The 24533-nt window shown below is 39.1% G+C and overlaps 1 protein-coding gene across 1 annotated transcript in view; it reads right to left on the reverse strand.

Moving 5' to 3' along the window:
* Sh3gl2 (SH3 domain containing GRB2 like 2, endophilin A1) overlaps positions 1–15298 on the reverse strand; it is a 217873-nt gene extending 202575 nt beyond the window's left edge. The window contains exon 1 of the mRNA XM_076845946.2: positions 15032–15298. Coding sequence (XP_076702061.1) covers positions 15032–15076 — 45 coding nt within the window. The 5' untranslated portion in view covers positions 15077–15298. The remainder of the gene's footprint in view (positions 1–15031) is intronic.
* Positions 15299–24533: the final 9235 nt, after the last annotated feature.

Here is a 24533-nt window from a genome sequence, read left to right on the forward strand (position 1 = left end):
ATGGGTCTTTTGAAAAGAAGCTAGACATGACAATACCCAGAAGACTCCCATTTAAGAACAAGAGAATGAGGTGGAACAGCTCACCCCAAATCATCATTATCTTACAATCTCACAGAAGCAGTGCTCTATACTATGCATGTCCCAACTGCCCTCCTTCCCTGTGTGCAAAGCACAGGGTCAGTTTTGTGACACTTTTTCTTCAGAATAAGACTAAATATCTGGAAAATAAAATCTTTACTTAAAATTAAAACCAACAAAAGTCACTAGAAGTCACTAGCAGCTTATTTACGATGTATCTACATTTCTTGGAGAAACAGGAAAAGCAGCCATACATTCAGAAGAAATCCCAATAGCACAATTTAACTCAGGGCTCTACAAAGAGCAAGACAGGTGTACCAGTAGACTTGAGCTCAATATGTAATAATGGAGCAAACCTACATCTACTTATAGTTCTAAAACTTGACTAGAAACTGGGTTTGCTCCCCATCTCTGTGGTGGCTCCTAAAATTCTGCTACTTTTGTTTTCAACTTAACATGGAAAAGTTGGGGCAGGAATAATAAGATAATGAACTGGAAAGAAAATTTGTTGGTAGATCTAATTACTAAAGACAAGAAAAAAACATGTAGAAACAAACTGCTCACTCATAAACCCACTGATCAAAAATAATCACTAATTAAATGTTCATTTAAAAATAATTTTATAGTAGCAATACAGCACACTAGCTGGAATATAAAGTCTCCATGTATTTTAGTTATTTTATATTATTATATATTATTTTATAATATTTTAGTATTTTATTTATATCATAATATATTTTTATAATATTAGGCATACTGCATATATGTTTTTTGCCCTGCTTTCTTCCACTTAGCAATAATCACAAATATTTGCTAAATCAATAAATACTGCTGTATGTGTAAAACAGGTATGGAAATTCCATTATAGAGACTTACCATGATTTAGTTCTCATCCCCTATATGTTGGACATTTAGGTGGTTTCTAATATTTTACCACAATAACTATTAAAGCGAACTATCTTGTATATGACTTTTACATGCTTGTACAATTATTTTATATGGATAGATAACTAAATACAAAATTACAGGGATGTGAATTGATGCTTCAAATGAGAACCCACGTTTTGTCTTGTTAACATACGATGTAATTATCTTTTAATGTTTTTCTATCTAAATAATAAAAAATGCAACATACTACCCTTTGATTTTCATAGTTTTTACATCTGTGTCTCATAGTTCTTTCACATATTGCCTTTGCATATTCTTGTGCTGATTTTTCTACAACATATTTATCTTTTTCTTACTGATTGCTAAAAGCTTTGGGATACTTGTTGGTTTAAGGCTAGAACAGGATTCATGTTTGAAAATTACTGAAAGTTGCTAGATCTGAAACCATTTGGTCTGGCTTCAAATTCTGATTATGTCACCATAGCCATGTAACTATGGGCAACTTAATTTCTCTGTGCTTCAGTTTCCTCATTTTAAAAGTGGGAATAATAATGCTGTAGACTTATGGGGTTAGTGTGAGTAATAAAAAAGTTAAAACAGTACCTAGCCAACCATCCATTTTTACAATTAAGGATATTAGTTTTAAACCTGTAAACTTACAACTCTACGAAAAAAATGTTTTAAACTTCTAGTTAAAAACTTAAGTTTTTTAAAATACATATTCCTAAGTAGAAATACACTTCAAAAATATATGCCTAGGACAATACACACACAGGAAATATGTACTCATTCAACAGGCGTCAACTGAATGCCCACTATGGCACAGACACTAGAAACAATGAAGTACAGAAAGATGTCTCTCTTTATGCCTCTCTTGGAGGATGTTAAGAAGGAAACAGGTGCTTGCAGAGAAGTGGGCCAAGTGCTATGCTTGCAGAGCTACAATGGGAAATTTTCATAGTAAGTGGATAGGCATGTGATCCACACCAAAAGAAGTGTAAGTCTCTCCCTCAAAAATGTGAAGCTTAGGGCTGGGGATGTGGCTCAAGTGGTAACGCGCTCGCCTGGCATGCGCAGGGTGCTGGGTTCAATCCTCAGCACCACATAAAATAAAATAAAGATGTTGTGTCCACCTAAAACTGAAAAATATTAAAATATTCTCTCTCTTTCTCTCTCTCTTTAAAAAAAAATAAAGTGAAGCTGAGATCTTTAAGAGAAGTAGATTAGTCAAGTATAAAGGTGAAAGACAGAAGGGGAATTTCCACAGAGCAAAGAGCATGGTTTGAAGGATCCGATGTAGGAATTTTCATTCGGGGACAACAGATCTCACTGGGCAAATACGTCTAAGACATAGCAAAGTTGTAACATCCAGCTTATGAAGGTTCAGGGCTGGGAGCTACAGCCACTGGAGAGTTTAGAACAATACTAGACTTGCTCTTTAGAATGATCATTACTGGGCTGAGGATGTGGCTCAGTGGTATAGCACTTGCTAACATGTGTGAGGCCCTGGGTTCCATCTTCAGCACCATTAAAAAAAAAAAAAAAAACCCAAGATCATTACAATTGCACGTAGATAATAAATCAGAGTAATAGCATCCAAAGTATAAAACATCTGAACCTAAATCATGCCCCAGACCATATTACCTCAGTTATGGAACTCAGGGACTAAGGAACTACAGGAGAGAAGAGTTGAAATCAAGTGACTAGAGCCCCACATGTGCTCAGAACAAGAGGCCCAGGAGGCGATCTCACCAGTGGGCTTCCAACTCTGGGCTCTGGCTAATGATGTTCTACACGGCCTGATGATGGATGGCCTGGCTCTATTCTCTACATTACTCCAAGAGTTTCTCTTAAAGTACACCCCTACCTCCCTTGTGAACAGGAGGCACAGAACAGATAACTCAGTGCTGCTCTAAACAAGGAACCTTCCCTTTTACAAAAGATAATCAAATCCCGTTATGAGCAGAAGACTCCTTGATGGTCAGAAAATGGTTGACCAATTTATACAGTCAAACAGTGGGAGGGGCATGTTTTAACAACACAGTTTGGACACATTTGTGTCCTCTGGTCACCAAAATTCACAGGGGTTTCTCACCACTAAGAATCAGTTCTGCGGTTTATTCTACCACAGGCACCAGCTCAGCACCCTCTAATTTGATTAAATTCTGACACCATCTACATGGAAATAGCATCAGATCCCAGAGGCTGAGGGCACAGTCCCACTAAACTGCCCCCTCTTCAGATGCCAATCACAAACTCAAGTTATAGCTATGCTTCTGGCCAATCAGCAATAAAGGAGAATTCCCACTATTTTTCTCTTGGGTTCAATTAACTTGATAGATTTCCTTAGGACTAACTAACTAACTTGGGGAACTATTTTACTTACATTTATTCGCTTGTTATAAAGAATAGTAAAAAGGATGCAGATAAGCAAGCACATGGAAGAGATGTATAGGGCTTCTCACCTGTGGGCTTCCAACTCTGGGCTCTGGCCTGATGATGGATGGCCTGGCTCTATTCTCTACATTACTCCAAGAGTTTCTCTTAAAGTACACCCCTACCTCCCTTCTGAACAGGAAGCACAGAACAGATAACTCAGTGCTGCTGGAATGGCAGAAGGAGCACAGGAAGCTCCGGGCCCTCTCTCAACATGCCTTCCAGTAATGTCCACGTGTCTGTCAGGAAATCCTCTCAAGTCCTAAGATTTCAAGCATCACTGATTAAATCACTGGCCACTGGTGATCAGCTTAACTTTCAGTTCCTTTCTCCTACCTGGAGGTCTGGGGTAGCATCGAAAGTCTCAACCCTCTAATCATGCCTTGGACCAGTCTCATCCTGATACCTAGGGTCCCCAGTCATGTGACATTTACAGACAAGAGACATTCCTATTAAGCAGAGATTTCAAGAGTCTTGGGAGTTTATTTTGCCAGGAAACTAGAATAAGGCCAAAATATATATTTTACAATATCACAGTCCTCAATAATACTAGATCCCTCAAAGAGGATAGCATTCACTTAATCTATCTTCTGCCTTTTATTTCTTCTTGAAAGTCTACTTGTTAATTTAACCAAGGCAGAATAAAACTTAAATTCACAGATTTTTAAGCAAGATCAGCTAGAACTTTAACTTTTTTTATATAAATGATTATGGTTTTTCCACTTATGAAAATGATACAATGATTTTAAATTAAAACAGTTGATTTTATATGTCAAATTAACTGAGTTAAGAGTCACTCACTGGTAAAACATTACAATTTTCTGGGGGTGTCCAAAGAGATTTAGCATTTGAATCATTAGGCTAATCAAAGATCATCCAATCCACTGAGGGTATGGACAGAACAAAAAAGCAGAGGAAGGGCAAGCAGCTCCTCCTGAGCTGGGACTTGCATCTTTGCCTGCCTGCAGACATCAGGACTCTGGGTTCTTGGACCTATGGATTCCAAGACTTAACTGCCAGCAGCCCTCAAGTTCTCAGGTCTTCAGCCATGGACTGAAAGTTACACCCTCTGCTTCCCTGAATCATAGGTCTCTGGATTCAAACTGAAGTACACCACCAGAGATTTCCTGGTTCTCCAGCTTGCAGAAAATAAGCAAAATAAATCCTTGTTCATACCTATATCCTACTGGTTTCTGTTTTGCTAAACAACCCTGAGTTATACAGTTTGTAATATAAAAATGAATACAAGAGCCCAAAAAGTCATGAAGACAGGACTGAGTGACAGATTTAGGAAACAGTCCTATTACTCCACCATATGGAAAGAGCCTACAGAAACTGACTGCCCTTTCATGTAAGGTAGTTTATGGTAAAAATTAGTCGGCATTATTTAAATCTGTATACATGAGACCCCCCGAAAGTAGCTGAAATAGCCAGTGAAAAGAATTGAATACATCTTAAATACTTGAACAATTCAAGTTTTATAAACAATGAGAAGCTTTCCTAGGTTCTGATGAAGGTAGGAAAAAGAACTTATCTGTGTTTATATCAAGAATTTTGGGACTGGTGCTGTAACTCAGTGGCAGAGCAATTGCCTCACATGCGTGAGGCACTGGGTTCAATCCTTAGCACCACATAAAAATAAATAAAGGCATTCTGTCTATTTACAATTACAAATTTCTTTAAAAAAAGAATTTTGGAGATGAAATGGACAATAAGCACCATATCTCTATGGAAAATTTGGACTGGGTTTAATGTGAATAGAATGACCATATAAAATATTTTAGATTTGTGACCTTCAAAGGGCCTAAAGATAGAGCATATTGGATGACATGAATGGAAAAGAGCTTAATGGAAAACCATTTTATGCTTGTTAAACTTAATTAAAAAGTGCATCTGGAGACAACCCAGTGTGGGGCTGAGTATAGGGAAGAGAACTGGATCTCTGGATAAAAGGATATTAACTTTCATGAGTAAAATCTTGATGACAGTATTGATGATGAACATCTACCAAAAAAACTTCCTTCAGCTGGTGTACAAGAATGGGGGATGGCCACAGCAAAGGGCTTGACCTTGTAGGACTCTCTTGCCCAGAGCAGCCACTTAAGCAGTTAAAAGTGGTATAAATACGGCCAGCAAGCCAATGCATGGGGCATGTACTCAAGAGAAGTGGCATACCAAGGTCACCTCAGTGAATAGTATTTGCAGAGAATGACAAGGGTGAAAGCTGTACCCACTCTGTAATCAATTCCTACAGGATACTTCACCTTAAGGTTATTTATTACACAGTCCATGCTTGACTATTCTCTTCCTGGCCAAGTTGTTCAACAGTGACATCTGAAGGTGCCAGAACTCATTCATTCAGAATTATCTCCACCAGTTGCACCCAGAAAACTGTTCAGAGCTATTGGGCCGCAAATCATGTCAAAGAGCATGGCAATAACACCCACAGGCTACAGAGCTCAATACTGCAGTCATCCTTTCTGATTACACAACTTGCACTGTTCATGTGTGCTGCACAGATTTGTAATCCTCAACAACAATGTCATGAGCAACTTCAAACTGCCACGCAGCCTTCTGGAAGACTGGAACAAGGGCATTTCATGTGTCTTTGTTGGCATCAGCCTTCCTCAAGCACAAAAGCAGAGGTACAGTGAACAACCACTCTACCCTCCCTGGTAAAAATTCCTTGTGTACTGTTGAAGAATAATAATTCAAAAAACCTCTTTGCAGTTCCTCAGTATCTCCATTCCAAGGTAATGAGGTTGTCACTGTCTGCCAGTCCACCAAGCTAAGGGGCTTCTCAAAAAGAACTCAGTAGTGCCACTGTTTAAAACTGATCAGGGGGGCTGAGGCTGTAGCTCAGCAGCACAGCGCTTGCCTAGCATGCATGAGGCACTGGGTTACATCCTCAGCACCACATAAAAATAAACAAATAAAATAAAGGCTTTCCGTCCATTTACAATCACAAAAAAAAAAATTTTTAAACTGATCAGGGAACACAGAATATACTTGTGTTTCACCAAACACAAGCATCTACATATTTTTTTTAAATCTATAAGGTATATAAAATGTATTTAAAAATATAAAAGGAACACTGAACCTTATACAAAAGGTTGATCCAGCAAAACTGATTTAAGGTTCATATGTATACATGTTCATGTTGCATATGTATGTACGCGGGTACACCAAAACCCACTTCTATGTTCTGAGCACACTGCTGAACTTCTTCCACCTTATTCCTTTGTACTTAAAAAAGCCAGACAGTGGCCATGTTACAAGTCCCAACCAATGAAACATAAACAGAAGTGACTGTTTTCTGCTGCATAACAAATTATCACATAACAATACTCATTTATTAGCTCACAGTTCTACAAATCAGAAGTTTGGGTCAACTCAACAAGGCTCTATGTTCAGGTTTTCATAGCACCAAAATCATGGTGTTGGCTGGAGTGGGCTGCTGTCTGGAGGCAGTGGGGAAGCATCCTTTTCCATTCAGGTTGTTGGCAGAATCCAGTCTTTTGAAAGCTACTTCCCTTTATCCAAGAGCAGCTCTCTGCTCCTACAGACCCCTCCTTCTTTAAGGCAACCACAGCAAGACCAGTCATTCTTTCACCCTCTCTTACTTCCTCCTCTGCTATCAGCCAGAGAAAATCCCCTGCTTTTAAATAACTCATACAACTATATAATCTCTCTTTTTCCTTGTAAAATAACAATCTCAGGAATGACATATTTTCATAATGAAGGTTGCACCCACACTCAAAAGGCAGGGCCTGTAAAAAAACGAGAGTCATTGAGGGTCTTAACATTCTGCCTATACATGCTTCCAGACCTGATCCATGAAAATCTCCCATGCTTTCCAAGCATATTCTTTCCATTCAGCAACTCTGAAAACTAAGTGTTAAAGGCAGCAGAACCCATCCAGATTCATCTTAGGTACTGGACACAAATAATAATAATTAAGAATGAAAAGGGCTTTCTTTGAGCAACAAAGTTCCATTAAGACTTTTTGTTTAAACCAAGAAGTTTCAATAACTACAACTAAGTTGTACAAAGTTTACATTAACACAACCAAGTCTATTGGTTGAAAACTAGATCCAAAAAATAATTTCCACTGTGATAATTGACAAGAAGAAAACAGTTCATAAGCCTTTTTGAGAGAATTGTATTGCCCACGTCAGCCTTAAACTGTGAGTAGTCAGAAGCCTGTAACTGTAAGCCAATTCTTAAATAAATAAAAAGTTGAATGCAAATGTTATGTAGATCCAAAAGAGCCCACAATCTGTCACTTTCATTAGATTTGGCCAAATATAAGAACAAGAGTTCTACCCGGATTGCAGAGTGAGGATCAAATCAAGGAACTTCATCTGCTTCAGGGGTTGGGGACTTAACAATGTGTATGGAGCAGGGTAGCAACACTCTAAGGGACACAACTGCCTATGACTCCCATTCTTGTCTTTGACTGTGATGTTCACTGTGGACATTTCTTGTACATTTCACTTTAAAGTATAAACAGACTATTTGCTACATGCACTAATAAGCATTATACCTGATACTGAGATACTTCTTAGCCACCTAAAACTGCTCCAGCTAGGATCTATGGGAAAGCTGCCAGCAAGGGAAAGTTCAATATAAATTATTAAAAAAAAGATATCTCTATTTCTTTCATATATCACAATTCAAAAGAGGTCTGAACATATTGCCTCGAAATCTTTCAGAGGCCTCAGAACATTAAGCAAACCTGCTAAAAGCCATGGGTTCTCCTGAAGTATCACAGACTGCGTCTCCACACTCATGTAGGCCACATGCAATCTGAGATGGGGTAGAAAAACTACATCATGTTTGGAATTTAGAAGGTATACTAAATGTAAAATGTTGTTTCCTGAACCACTGGACATCATCTAATGATTTAGTATCCTAACTAAGAATTTATTGATAGTCTGCAAGATGATTTGACTGGGTCTCACCACTATGACATTTTTAAACAGCAATATAGCTCTTTTCTTAGGCTTTATCATAAAGACCACATAAATCCCCTGAGGTATTTAGCTCTCAAAATCATTAGGGAAACATAGAAAAACTAAACAAACAAACAAAACATTGACAAGGTCTGTGCTACGGACTTTTAAAACTTTTATTTTTTCTTCTGCTACCTCAACATCCCCAAACATATAATAAGCTGTAAGCACCTATCCAGGTGACCAGGTGCACAAATGTGATAAAGTTGACCCCTTCCACTAGTTTCCCTCCCACCCTCCCGGACCTGATAACAAACATACCAAAGAAATTCCCTCCTGTGCTGAGCACAGAGACACACACCTGTAATCCCAGTGACTTAGGAGGATCGCAAGTTCAAAGCCAGCCTCAGCAATTTAGCAGAGCCCTGTCTCCAGACCAAAGGGAAAAAAAAAAAAGCAGGGGGGGGAGGGGGGGCTGGGGTATGCAGATCAGTGGCAGAGTGCCTTTAAGTCAATGCTCTGTGGAAAAAAAAGAAATTCCCTCCTGCCTTTTCTCGTCTATGCCACCATGATCCCCATTAAAGACACTTGCTCCCCATTGCTTAGATGACCTGCTCCCCTGCTGCTCACCTTGTGCCTCCCCCTTTCCAGGATACAGTGATTCTGTCTTTCTAGGACCTGAGAGTATAAGGACCTTTGTTTTCCTGAGCCTGTCCTATATACCCTCCAGTGGACATACCTGACTGACCACCTTATAAAAGAGCAAAGAACAAGGATGAAAAGGATTAAAAAAAAAAAATAGAAGAAAAAATTTAAAAAGGGGAAGCTCAAGGAAATTCATTGATTTCTTACCCACCCAGTATCTTGCCTACTTGCATTCCCTTTAATCAGTCCTTTAACACCACTTCCTTGCCCAATTTTCATTATCCATCTTAGTCTACTTCCTCAGGCTACCTTTAGGATTCTTTATATAGGACTCTATATGCCATACAAGAGGTTTAAAAGAATAGAATGTACTCTGTAAGATTCAGGTCCCTTCCCCTGAATATTAAGTCCCTCCCTCCCTCCATGACATTTGTCTTCAAAACCATCACCATTTTCCCCCAACCACATCTTGCCATTTTCAATGACACCTCTAACTAAATTGGAAGATTATTAAAATGTTCCAACTAGATTAAAACCAAAATTCATCAAAACAATTTAAAACTTTAAAGAATCACTGGAGCAGCAGGGGGGAAGTTTGCAAAAATATAACTGTATCAACAACCAAACTTTCAGTCAAGAAGAATCTCAGTTTCGAGGGAAATTATTTTCTGTCACTCGCTTACTTTCACACACCCCAGTCCACTGCCAAGTGTATTAGTGAGCTAGCATATTAACAACTTTTTTTTTTTTAACATGGTTCAATCTATTCTTGTTGTACACACATGATACTCTCACAAGCATTCTCATTCAATCCTTACACCTCTGGAGAGGTTTTTAAATATTTGATTGCCCCTAAATATAGTTCAGGGAAGGCTGCATTTTGATGAGACATTCTCGAGCTTAGTAACAGAATGGCTGGAGTGACAGTTGTTTTAAGAAGCACTCTATTCCCTCTAGACTACATGATCAATTGCTTGCACTACATTTTTACTTGATAAGGGACAGCAGTGATTAGAAATTCCTTTAAGAACCTGGTGATACACTACAGACCCTCTCCCTCAGAAAAATGCATAGATAAAACGTGGCATATAATTTCAGAAAATATATAGGGCCCTGAAGCCTACTGTCAGACCTGGCAAAGGAAACAGGCTTAAGATCTGTCCAGCAAGAAGCCACACTTCAAGATTTTAAAGGCACAGGAGATTTTAGTGCTTAGAACAAACAGTTAAGGAATTGAGAACTTGATTCAATCACAACTAATTAATTATATATTTCATTAAATTCTTTAATAACCAACAAATGCATGAATAGATTTATATAATATTCTCCTGAGCAGAGAATCTAGAAAAAATATAGCATTTTAAAAGTAATGGAAGCATGAAGAAATTAGTTAAAACACAAAGGCAAAGAATATAAATGTAATTAAAGTTTCCCAGGTGTAGAATCTGAGTGTGATAATAAATGCATAACAAACTGTATCATAATATACAACCTATCCCAGTGAGTTTTATCATTTTAAAAAGACAGGAGATACAGCCTACAATAGGTGCTATGGTTTCAGGGCATCCCCTAAAAGTTCACTTGTTGAAAGTTTATTTCTTCAAGACAGCAGTGTTGGAAGTAGAGCCTAGTGGTTTTGGAGCCCCAAAACCACTTGGATTAATATCTTCCTCACAGGAGTTGTCACTCTCCAGAGACAGGATAGTTTCCAGACTGTGAACTGTTAAAAAGCAAGACCACTTCTTGTACTATGCCTCTTACACAAAACACACACTTGCCATTCTAAGCTGAATGGCCCTCAGCATAAGTGACCACCCAATCTTGGATTTCCTAGCCTCCAGAATCATGAGCCAAAATAAACCTCTTCATTAACATCTTAGTTTCATGGAATTCTGTTATAACAACAGAAAATGTACTAAGACAATAGGTATATTTCTGCCTTAGTTCAGACTACTATAACTAAATACCTTAGGATGGATAATTTAAAGATAATAGAAATTTATTTCCCACAGTTTTGGAGTTTGAAAAGTCCAAGATCGAGGCACCAGCTGACTTCATGTCTAGTGAAGGCTCACCCTGTTTCAAAGATGGCACCTTGTTGCTATACCCTCACATGGCAAAATGGGATGGGACACTCCCTTCAACTAGTTCCACTCATGAGGGCAGAGCGCTCAGTAATGAATCACCTCCTAAAGCCCCCACCTCTTAATACTACTTCATTAGCAATAAAGGTTCAAAATAAAATTTGGGATGGGGACAAATTCAAACCATAGCAATATTCCTATCAAACTAATTTTTAAAAATAAAGTATACTGCATTCAACATAGTAAAGTTATGTAATATTTATAGACTGACTTGTCCTTCTAAATGTTGAATCAAATGCAACATGTAGATTCTGCAATGAACCCATTAGTGCAAAAAATGTTATGAATTGAATTATGTCTCTCAAAACATGTATATGTTAAAGTCTTAACCCAGCACCTCAGAAAGTGACCTTATTTAGAAGTAAGGACACTGTGGATATAATTACTGAAGTTAAGATGAGTTACATGGAGGACAGTGGGCCCCCAATCCAATATGATTGTTCTTATAAAATATGTAAAGTAAGACATAGATATAGAGAGAATGCCATATGTACATGAAGGCAAGATCAAGGTGATGTATCTACAATATAGAGAAGGCCAAAGACTGCCTTAAATATAGCTCTAGAAGTTATAAAATAGGCCTGCAGCAGATCCTGCCTAGTGCTTTCATAGGGAGTGTGGTCTTACCCACACCTTGATCTCAGATATCTAGCATCCCTCAGTCAAGAAGTATGAGGTGGTACATTTCTATTATTTAAGCCACTCTGTGTGTGTGGTACTCTAGCAAACCAATACAATGAACAAATACTTTTTTACTCTATAACAGAATTTCCTATGTTACTATAAAGTAAGATACATGCATAGATACATAAACATAAAATACATGGTATAGTGAAGTTAAAAAATAAGGGAAAAAAGTACAGGTTTTGTAAAAGCATCAAGTTAACTGAGGTTATTTTCCCCCTAAACTGCTACAGGTTTAAAACACACAGAAAAAACCTGACATTACTCTTGATAAAACAAAATCTCAAAATGAATGAACAGACAGATGCTGATTTGCTCTATTATATAGCTTTAAAAGTTAGTTTAATTAATTATATATTTATGAGAACTTAATAAGGCATATTAAAAGATGGTGATTTTTTGCTATTTTAGTATATCCTCATGCAGAAATAGTTTATTGCAAAAGCATTTTTCATCTCCAAATGGCAAAGGTATTAAAATGACTATTGACAACAAGACAGAAATAATCAGTTCTAATACAAGACCATAGTTATGACACATTTTAGTAAAAAAAATCCAAATTAATATTTCAAACACCATAAGTACACTGCTTTATTAATACAAATACTACCCTCATTAACATGAGCAAAAATCTCAGTTCTGTAAAAATTTAAAATGTTTGCCTTCTATTTATACACACAGGTTACATAATTCAGCATGCCAGTTCTCAAAAGAAAATAATTCTAGATCTAAAGCTTCCTTGGTAGATAAGATCAGGTTCATGAACCTATATGGGAAAAATGTCTTACAAAAATAAGACACGACTTTTTCCCTAATATCTTTGTCACATACAAACATTAAGACTCCCTTTACATACCCTCCAAAATACACATTCATGTATGAAAAGAGTAATCTCTGCCTTAAGTTTTCTACAGTTCTACATTAAGCTATGAACAAGAGACTATGTTGCTTCAATTTTGAAATAAAAGACTTTTCAGCAAAAGAAAATAATGCAGTAGTTCCTCATTTGGATTCAGTATGATAAAATGCTAATCTTACCACAAGCAGACCTCCTCCAACCATGTAAAAAGTTCATACATATTGTAATCCAACTTTTTAATCCCAAATTTTAGCGTGACACACAACCTCACGATTTGGCTGAAATAAGGACTATGTCATTATTTTGTAAGGTAATAAAGCTAAAAATTATAGCTTCAATAATTTCCTCATGTCTCATTACTGACTGGTATAAGGGACAGTATTTTATACTAAAGAAATTATCCTCAAGGTTAACAGCTATTGTTTATTAGGCACTTTCTGTCTGTGTGTGTGTGACTGTGTGTGTGTATGTTCTACAAATTCATTTATACTCACATCAACCCTGAGCAATGACTATTATCTTCATTTTAGGAAGGACAGATTTAGAAGTTAACTCATTCAAGGTCAGAGGCAACAGAGTTGGGATACCAAATCTTAGCCTTATCAACTCCAAAGCCAAGATTCCTAATAGCAAAAAAAAAAAAAAAAAAACGAAGCCTTTTGAGGTCTGACTTAGAGAGGTGATAAGTACCTGAAATTCAAAAACGTTAGTAACATCAAAGAAGTCTTGCTGAAAGGATAACAGGAGCAGCACATATGCTGGTCCTGTAAATCTGAAGGAAGTTAAAATATAAAGCTTAGATGCCTTCCTATCTAAATCATCAATGCACTTAAGCTTACAAACATTTCTGGCAGAGAGGTCACAGAAAGCTTCCTCAGAAAAGCAAAAAGAAAAAAATAAGAAGAGAAATGAATTACAGTAGATGGGGTAGAGAGAGAAGATGGGAGGGGAGGGGAGGGGGGATAGTAGAGGATAGGAAAGGTAGCAGAATACAACAGTTACTATTATGGTATTATGTAAAAATGTGGATGTGTAACCGATGTGACTCTGAAATCTTTGTAATGTTTTGAATAAAAAAAAAAAAAAAAAGAATTTTCCTGACTTCCTAAAACTGACAAAGCTAATTTTATAAAGGCAATTATATTTATAAAGGCAGTGATAATAGAGATGACACCTTGCATGTAAACACACACACACCCCAGATGAATTTCACGTTGCATCTGTCACCCTAATTTGACAAATGCTCTACAAAACACAAATCTCACCTTTTCTGAAGGTAGTTTCTACATACACTGCTATTATGGCAGCGTGGGGAAAAAAAAAAATCACTACTTCTGAGAAATTTACTATTAATTTACTATGAAAACGCCTTTAAAGCATGGGAAAAAATTACAGGTAAATCAAAAAAAGTCTTTAAAGATTCCTTAAACTTGACTGTTTCAGAAGAAATTTTTTTAAAGGGTAATCCTGTACATTATTTAAAAAAAAAAATATAGGTCACATCATGTAAGTATTCACTTATTTTTCCTTCTGTGAGATTCTTCACCTGGGCCCAATATGATTTAAATTACTAGAGTTTGAATTAAATAAGTTAAACTATGATCGCAACTTATTAAGGGAAAATGGACACACCTGTGATGTAAAAGGCTCACTAAAAATACTTCAAAATATTTCATTTTAAGTTTCAGCAATTAGGTTATGCCATGACAGCAAAATTCATGGGAAATGTTGCAAGACACGCACAGTGTTGGTCAAGTCAAGGCCTCAAAGAAGTTTTATGAGGGAGTTCTCCACGGAAAAGTGAATGAATGCTTCACTGAAGAAAGCCCCCATCCTCCATGCCCCTGGAGCCTGAGGACGCGGGCGGGGGAGGTATTCAGCAGAGCGCATCCCGCGGGCACCTCCGCAGCCACCCCTGGTGCGGACAACCACTCGTGCCAGCACTTCGCAGGACAGTCGGGCGCACCGACACCGCAAGGTCACTGGGGAAGGAGCGACTTTACATAATCCCCGCCGCGGCGCCGGGGCACCTGAGCGCCGCTCCGGTGCAGCTGCGGTCCCCTCCCTGCAGCACGGGCGAGTGGCGGTGCGGGGGCGGCGAGCAGGAAGACTAGGCGGGACGCCAAGGACTCGCGGGCGCCTACAGCGCCGCACCGAGGCGGGGTCAGTGGGTGGGGGGGTCGGCTTCCCGCATCAACCGTCCCGCAGCCGCCGCGAGAGAGGCGAGAGATTCGGGGCGCGGCCAACGCGGACTCAGCACTGGGCTGGGGTCCCCAAGCTCCCAAGCGCCCCTCGCGGCTCAGCCAGGGACCGCTCCTCGACGCACCTGTCACGCGCCTTACCTGAGTGGCTTTGTGGAATTGCTTCTTAAGCCCGGCCACCGACATGGTGCAAGAGGTCGCGCCGGTGGGGCTGCTGCGGGTGCGGAAACGAGAAGGCGAGGGAGCGGGACCGGTGGACCCAGCGGGGCGGCACCGTCGCCAGGCCGCCGCTCGTCGTGCAGCCGCCGGGGCTGTGGGCGCGGGGGCGCGGAGCGGAGCGGGACGCGGGCTCGTGCGGAGAGACACCCTGACGTCAGGGCGGGTGATGCGGCCTCTTAAAGGGGACGCGGGAAGCCCCGCCCCAGGCGCGGGGCTGGCCAGGCAGGTGTTGCGGCACAGGGTACCTGGGCACTGATGGGCGCTGATGGCCGCTGCGGACTACTGATTCCTTGGCACCTACTCGGTGGTCAGGCGGCTGAGGGCGTACTCCCCCAGGGAACAGGGGTGTTCCTTAGTACCCCGGGCGAACTGCCGACAGGCTGCTGCAGCTCCGCAGTCCAGGCACTGGCAGGACTCAGGTGACTTGCTGGGGTTCCAGGTAGCCGCAGCGGCGCTGCCTGTAGACAGCCTGCCTGCCCTTTGAGCCCGGCCTTTCAGCAGCCTGAAAAGGAGGAGTGGCGGTCTATCTGGAGTAATGAATAAGTCATTGCTCCTCTTATGCCTTGCCCCCGGTTGGTTTGTCGCAGAAAACACTTATCTGCCCTGGTTTCAATATCTCTTAAGCCTATATTACCCTAGGGAAAACCACCAACGCTTTTTTATCTGGTCTGATACAAGTTAACGACTTAAGAAGAAAAACACTTAAAGCTGAACGGGTAAATAGAATTGAGGCGTTATTACAATAATAGCATTTAATCTTCTGTTTACAGAAATGAAAAGGCCCAAAGTGTGAACTTGGCCTTGATGCAATTATGGTAATGGATTTAGGGTTTCCAATTTGAAATAATCTTTAATGTAAAAAAATCTCAAAAAAATATCATACTAAATTGTCAAATACTAAATATGGAATTAAGTATACATGGCTGGACTAAGGGAAACTGATGGAATTAGGTGAAGGGAGCAGAGCCTCATCAGATACCTTCCACGCTCTGGAAATTATCCATTTCCTCTAGTTTTTCTAGTACTTAAGAGCTTATGAGAAGAACTTGAACATTGTCTCCACATGGGGACCAAAGTGACAGGAAGAGAAGCCAGAGTGACAGAAGCCAAAATGAGAGTAATTGCCAAGGATGAGTAAAGAAGCATAGCAGAATGGGATTCCTAGAAATACCTTTCCCTCTTTCACCCACCAACCCTACCCTTCTAACCATTGCTACTTGGACTCAGGGTGAACACCTGGTGCAAAGGGATTCTATTCTTCAATTATAGTCCTTGCTAGTGAGAGACAAAACACATAAAGGCAAAGTCAAACAGATAGTGGTGGATATTAAAGCAGAGCTAAGGTGCCCAGTTTGCAGAGAAAAACAGAAAGGTAGGCCAGCAGTGTTAGTTCTTATGTGCATACACCTTCCAGTGCACTTTCTAAACCCCTTAAGTGAGGCACTATGACAAATTCTGGTTAGTGAGTAAGGAAAGAAAAAGACTATTGCTCTTGGCAGAGAATTTAACCATCAGTATAAGATACACAAAGCCCTCTTTCCCCTCTGCAACAACATTTTAGATGGTTGTAGTTTGTCAATCAGGATTCAGAGTGAGGACAAATGAGGGCAAAGTTCCAAGTTAACATTAAATGGACATTAACATGAATGAGAAATAAACCTGAGTAATTTTAATCCACTGGGGCTGGGGTTGATAGAAATGAGACTTTTTCTCCATTTTTCCAGTTTCCAAAATGTTTTCCTATTACTTATCAAAAGAAGAAAGATTTTATAGTTAGATTTTACCACATAGTCCCAGATCTGAACAGCAGAGCATTTTCATATAAGAATGAGCCTTGATTGAAGTTGCCAAGACTTAGAACAATTGATCTACAAAGTGGAGAGCATGGGATTGTGAGCTCTTATTTCTGACTATGAAAGTTGTGAAATACAGACCTGAAGAGTCTCCTCAGAACTTTTAATACCTGATTGAACCTAAATTAAACAAAAGCTGGTCTTTCCCTTTCCCTGGTTCTTCATTCATCAACTTAGAAGGCTTATGCTGCTAAACTTCAAAGGAACTATCTTAGGAGAAAGAACTACTTAAAGAGCTTTGAATCCTTTTGTAACCACTGTTAATTCTGCTGGGTATCTCCTAGATCTCACCTAAATTCAGTATTTCTATTGAAGCTGCAATTTATACCAATAAAAATCTTTCAGATATTACCTTTGAAGAGATTTTTTGGGCTTTTCTTACTAGCGGGCATCATAGTAGGAGGTGTTGGGGGATGGTAGAGCAAGACTGGACTTTGAGCCACAATAGGGAGTTTCCAGGCCAATAATTCAGAAAACCCTCTCTATGGACATTTATTGTGACTGGAATACAGAGGAACAAATGCAGCAGGCACTAAAAAATTCCAAATACAGGTGCCTTCTTTGGTTACAAACAATCTGCAACAGAGACTTCAGAGAAATCCAGAAGCATCCTGCAGGGAAAGGGAAATCAAAGGTCAATGAGGAAGAACTTTGACAAAACTTGTTGTGATTCAACATATTGCCCTATAGTCTCCTGCGATAAAATCAGTGTAAAAGGGTAAATAAACCTAGATCTGCTGAAGAAAGTCCCAATTAAATGAAACCTCTACAAAGCACCATCTCAATAATGGGAAGTAAATTTATGGTCAGCTATAATTCCATCACATCATTCATGCACTATTTCTCCTTGCATTATGCCAAATCTCCTGGCAAATACCAGACCACTAGTTTTCACAGAGCTGCTATATCTCTGGTACCTTTCAGATGACTCCTAGTTCCAAGGAGGTAGAAGAAAAGCATTGATTTTTCTGCTCATCAGGGCCACCCATCTGACTGGTACAGGGCAAACTGCTCCAGACTTGTGTATAGGCTTCACAAGCATAGGAAACAGCGTAGCAAAGGTATTACATCCCAAGCTATTTTCCAGATGAGAAAAGAAAGGCAGTTCAAGAAGGTGACTTATTCATCCTTCCTTTTTTATACTCTAGCCTCTAGTCTCACCTCAGGACAGAGTCTCTAGTCAGTGTTAATAAATATAGATTTGAATGAAGCAATGGATAGGGGATGCACAATACATCAGTGTCACCGATGTTGTCCTCCTACCACATTGAATCTGATGTTCAAAAATCTTCATCAGATTATTCTGTATTTAAATTTGAATTGTGCAGGAACCAAAGTTGTTCTGGATGTCAGTGGCACTTAACGTTTTGTGCCTTTGGATGCTACCAGGTACACTGGCTCCTATCCAGCATGGGCAGGGATAATAATAATAAGCCCTCCTAGAGGTGAGAAGTCAAAGGAAAGAACACCTTAGTTTCTCTGCTTCCAGGTTTAGAACCAGTCACCCTCCTCCAACACATACATAGGGAGTAGTATATTATTTTTTTCTTTTTGAGGTAGCATATGTAGGTCTTTCTCCTAGTGATGCCTCCTTTCCGATATAGGCCACCTTCCTCTAAAGCACAGGGGCCTCTTTCTTCAAAAGCTTTCTTTTCACTTAGCTAAACCCTATTAACCCAGTCACAGAGGAAGAGGAGGGGATTTAGCTAAATGAGTGACTCACAGCCTTTTATATCTGGGCTATGCTCATTACTTACATCCCAGTTTGAAATGCTTCCAACTTCCCTAGCAAAATCCTGTCATCTCTAATACCCACCACCAGTACCTTTGCTTTGAAATCTTTCCCCATTAGTCTTCACTTTTGGAGCCCCAAAATTGCACTTTTGTGCACCTGTGCTCTGTTCTCAGTCTAATGTGTATTGTAGAATTTGTATATAGTTAGATTCTTACCTCTTCTAGTACAGGGTATTATCTTTACTTTTTTAACTCTTAGCAGATAAGAGATATCCACTTGTCATAGACCAATTGAAATTTGAAAAGCCTAATGAACTTTTAAAAGCTAACCTGGGGCTGGGGTTGTAGCTCATTGGTAGAGCGCTTGCCTAGCTGGGTGAGGCACTGGGTTTGAGCCTCAGCACTAAATAAAAAACAAAAAACAAAACAAAACAAAAAAACAAGTAAATAAAAAGTAAAGGTTATTTTTTAAAAATCAATAAAGCAGTCCAGAATGAAACTGTCTGGGCTTCTCTCCATCTGAGCAAATTGTTCAATAGTTATGGTTGTTACTCCCTCAGTAGCCTGAGTCTCCAATGCTCTGTCAACTTTTAGAGTTCCTGATATCCTTCTTATAAATCCCCTTTGCTTCAGTCAGGCAATATTCCTTTCTGTTGTTTGTAATCAACTAATTCTTAGTGAAGAATATCCCATCTCCTTCCCTGCAATAATATTCTAATCTCAGCTCCATTTCTCATTTGGCTACCTACAGAGATTTAGGAAATCATTGTTCATGCTAACCACTGTGTTAGGCTTCCCTCTCAGACAAGGATAGGCAGATTGAGTGACAAGGAATATAATCTTTTAGCAAGTGTCAATTCTCCCTGTAAGACATTGACATTCTGATTTACAAACCAAACCTTTTGTTTATTTGATTAGTATGTGTCAGGCTGCCAGGGCCTGAACCTCCCCAGCCCCTGGGAATTGTCAGTTGATTGCTTGTAAATAAATGCCAAGCAACTGGACTCTGACATGACAGTGCCCACTTCTGGAATGAGAATAGCCTTAATTAGGGGCAAGTTGTTAGGGCAGCCTTACCACTGGCTTATCTATTTGATTGTTGCATGAATATATTACCATTAAAGATGCAGAAGAATGCTGTTAACCTTGAACGTGGGATCAGCCTGATAAAGCATTGTGTTAAAGAGGACAACTTCTATTGCTATTTTAGTAGCTAGTTAGCTATGCACAGAAAAACTATTTCTTAGTCACAGTATTTTGTCCTGTCATGTCAAGGTTGCATTCTCTGGATTACAGAAATGTCCAGGTGAGAAAAGAGAGAGAATTTAGTTTAAAACAAACCTGTCAGCAAAACTAAGAACTTAGAGTACAACCATCACTATTCTGTCACCATAAGCTTCATATATGGAAATAATAGTAATGTATTTATTCTACTATGTTTTAAAAAGGCAAAAATATACTTTGAAATGATACACAATGTACAATTATTTAAATAGATCATTTATCCTTGATTGGTTTTGAGCTTTTGTTTTTCCTTTTCAACTATTTTTTAGATAGGCCATTTTATTAAATGTGCTCAGCTTGCCTTTTATCCACACATATAAATCTGACTTTATTGACAACAAATCTGATATAACTCACCATTTTAAAACTGCATTTAAAACATTTAAATTAGCATTGAAACTCCCACTTCTAAGGAATATCATTTTCCCCCAAGGTCCAGTCACAGGAAGTTTGCCAAGTAGGGAATTCCTTAAATAAAGATCTTGAAAATATTTTTAGTTCCCTGTGGGTAGAGTTGAATTGGGGAAATTTGAAACGCAAATCATAAGATTCCCTGAATTTTAAAGGTGTATTACAGTGAGCAGGGAGGAGATCCCATTGCAGCCTGCAAGATCAAGACCAATGAACACACTTACCAGTGAAAAGAGTCTTCTTTCCATTCAGGCAGAACTAAGAGGTCAGAGAAGGAGAGGAAGAGGAGAGGGCAAAGGCAGTTGTCCCTCTAGTTCCACAATGAGAAGAGACAACCAAGTTGTTAGGTCAGGTATAGCAAGGGACGTGATAAGTAATCTATCTTCCTTCCTCCCTCCCTCCCTCCCTCCCTCCCTCCCTTCCTTCCTTCCTTCCTTCCTTCCTTCCTTTTTCAACTATAGAGATTTGGGCATGTTAAGAACCCTAGAAAGAAGCCAGTTAAATGACAGATATGAGTCATGCTGGAGACTTAGAGGCTCAGTCACTGGAGGATACAGAAAGGAAGAAAAGATAAAGGAAGAAGTCACCTGGTAAAAGGAAAAGGATGTATATTCCCCTAATACAGAATATTGGTGCAAGGTGTAGAAAGATGGCACCATACTGATGGGGGGAGGAGGTCTGGTGACAAGTGGGATGCAGTTGGTGGAAACAAGGGAGATACCTGATGACCCACACCTGCTCAGACAGAGAATACACAACTCATGCCCTCTGGTTGCTTCCCTACTGTCCCTCCCCAGCACCTCTGATTTACCCTGATGCCTGCACTCAAAGATCAGTCCTTGGTGCACCTCTTCATCTGATCAGGACCACACATACTGTTCTCTCTGCCTGCTTGTTTCTGCTTTACACCTGGCTAATTCCATGCACATCCTTCAGTTCAATTCTGTTCAAAAGGATTCTCTGATCTCCCTAATAGGGTCAAGTCTCACCATTACAGTGTGTTAGAGTGAAGTGCTGTTGTCCTCTAATGTACTTTTCACAGCTGTGATTTTGCATATATTACAAAATTTTTTTTCAATGTCTCCCCCAACCCCCCCACCCCCACATACACTATTCTGCAAACTCCATAGGAACACACCCAGGAGGTTGGGTTTTATTCACTCCTGCTTACCCAGCAGAAAACAAGAGCTTGACATACAGCAGGTGCTGCAAGGGGCATTAAATGAATGAATAAATAGGTGGAGAAGTTTTGACAAATTTAGTAAGACTTAAGAGAAATGTCAGGAGCTTCTGAGGAAAAATAATGGTATAGCTTCCTAAATCTTCAAAATATTATTTGGAGCCCCATAAATCAACAAGAAAGTCACTCAGTGACCTCAGTGACCACTACATTAAAACTTGATCTACCAATGAAATATATGGTTAAAAACCTAATAAGTGGCGCTGGGGTTGTGACTCAGTGGTAGAGCACTTAGCTCTCATGTATGAGGCACTGGGCTCTATCCTCAGCACCACACAAAAACAAATAAAGGTATTGTGTCCATTTACAACTAAAAAAAATATATTAAAAATTTTTTAAAAACCTAATAAGAAATATGGAAAGTATGGGTTATGAAGCTAATGAAGTAGTCATGGTGAAAAGACTTCATGGGAAGGTGAGAAAATAGATCCTGAAATTCACTTTGGATCAGATCTCAAATTTCACCAATTAGAAGCTCAAGATGACACAATAGGTAGACATTCAAGTCCAAGCCCATAATGTAAAAGGAAATAACTTCCAAATTCAGAATGAAGACAGAGAAAGAACCTATCATTAATAAGACAGTGTTAGACTTCAGGTGTTATAGTGTAGATGAAGGGTGGGTAGCTGGGACCCATTTTGATAATGCATTTTAAGGGTCATCTACACATGATGCAAAGCCCTCAAAACTTTCAGGACTACTTCTAAAACTTGCTTTCTTACTGTTCCCCTATAAATATTCTCCAAGCATCTGATTCCATAGTGTTCAAGATGTGGAACCCAGACTAGTAGTGTCAGCAGCACCTGAGAACATGTTAGATTAACAAATAATCATCGAGGCCCCACCCAGACCTACAGAATGACCATGCATCGGAGGAAGAGCTACCCAATCTGTTTTAACAAGCTCGTCAGGCTTTACTAACCTCCAGGCAGTGTGACCTCCAAGTATGCTCTGGTTCAAGAGCCACAGGCCTCTAAACTGCAGAGGTTGCACTGAGAGGGAGGAGTGGACCAGAAGCATCAGGAAACCAAACGTAAAAACTGTCCCTGTGAAGAAGCTGTGCATCCTCACAATGGGCTGGGATTACTTCTTTTCCACAAGTAACGCAATTAAAACAAGGCTATTAAGCAGTTTGGCTATTAAGAGATTTGGGGACTATTCTAGTTTGCTAGGACTTTTGTAACAAGATGGCTTGAAACAATGGAAATTTATTACTTCAGAGTTCTGGAGCCTGGGAGCTGGGGTTGTGGCTCAGGGGTAGAGTGTTCGCCTGGCATGTGTGAGGTCCTGGGTTTGATCCTCAGCACCACATAAAAATAAATAAAAATAAATAAAGGTATTGTGCCCAACTACAACTAAAAAATAAATATTTTAAAAAAAAAGTTCTGGAAGTCTGAACTCAAAAGTGTCTGCAGGGTTGGTTTCTTCTGAGTGCTCCAAGGGAAAATCTGTCCCATGATTCTCCCCTAGCATCTGGTGATCTGTGGCATTCCTTAGTTTACAGATGCATCTCTGCCTCTGTCTTCCCCTAGTCTTTATTCTCTGTGTGTATCTGGGCATGTTTCAGGTAGACTAGGTTAAGTTATGACTTTCAGTAGGTTAGGTGTGTTAAATGCATTTTCTACTTGTGATGTTTTCCAGTTATAGTGGGTTTATGAGGGAGTAACCCTCATCAGGTGGAACAGTATCTATACTTCTCATTCCTTAGCATTCTTAAGTTACCTTACCAAAGACAACAACACAAAGACACTCCACAGATTTCTACATTTCAAGCCACTGATGATAAAACTAACAAGGAAGAATAAATTACTTCCTTCACACAGTGTGTCCCCCTGAAGCAATAATGATTACACACATTTACTTAGAAAATTTTCTGGGACCCTTCTTCTCCATTCTGACACATTTAAACATAATAGGTTTTTCCTATTGACTTAATCAGTATCCAACCATGTAAACATATAGCTTAAGGAAAAAAAGATAATATTCAGCACCTCTCCTACATTACTCTTTGCCCCTTCAGGCTTAAGTCACATACAACCACTGTGGATAGAAGGGGAGACACATTAGGCCTGAAAAGACAGAAGTTAATTCAGAAGATTATAAATTCAGAACTACTCTACAATTTTAGGTAAGCCCTTTAGGTTTACAGAACTTCCTAAAGAAAAACTGACAATGTTTGTAATAATTTAATGAATGATTCTGACCCCTGAGCATGAACAATCTGAAAGAAAGATGGGACTGGTAATTCAGTATCTGCTCTTCTCTCATACTCAGCCTTCTGGAGGTACCAGTGCCTGAGGATGCATTTACTGTTCAATGGTTTCTGTGTAAAAATGCTGCAAACTAGAAAGTGAAAGAGTGCTCAAACCTAGATTTTTGTCATGAAATTCTTTTAAATACAAGTAAACACTCAGAGTCTGACTCTGGGCCATATAACAAAACCTATGGTTGTTTCCAGAGATGTAATGAAAGTGAATAAGAAACTAAATGAAAAGGATAAACCCCAAAATAATTACCACTTCTAATTTTCTACATTTCTTTGAACATAAACTATCATCTAGTTTTCAATTAGATTCAGGGAGAAGCATTAATATGTCTTATGTAACCAAAATGTTCTCTCTTAGTCTCCATTTACCTAATTGCTTTCATGATTTAAACTAATAAATATAGTTTTAAAAATTTTCTAAATCTCTTTTAAAACTTTGAAAATAGTTAGTCTGGTTAAAACAAGGACTCTGAAACATTAATTTTTGTCAAAGTATTTTTATAAGTGATAATTTACTCAAAAAATTTCATATCTAACAAAAATCATTTAAGATGAATGCAAGATATATTAAAAATTATCTCTCAAACCAAGGTATTTTAAAAATAATCTCTTAAACCAAGGTATTTTTAAAAAGC

Source organism: Callospermophilus lateralis, chromosome 2 (assembly GCF_048772815.1).
Source record: "Callospermophilus lateralis isolate mCalLat2 chromosome 2, mCalLat2.hap1, whole genome shotgun sequence".
Classification (NCBI taxonomy): domain Eukaryota; kingdom Metazoa; phylum Chordata; class Mammalia; order Rodentia; family Sciuridae; genus Callospermophilus; species Callospermophilus lateralis.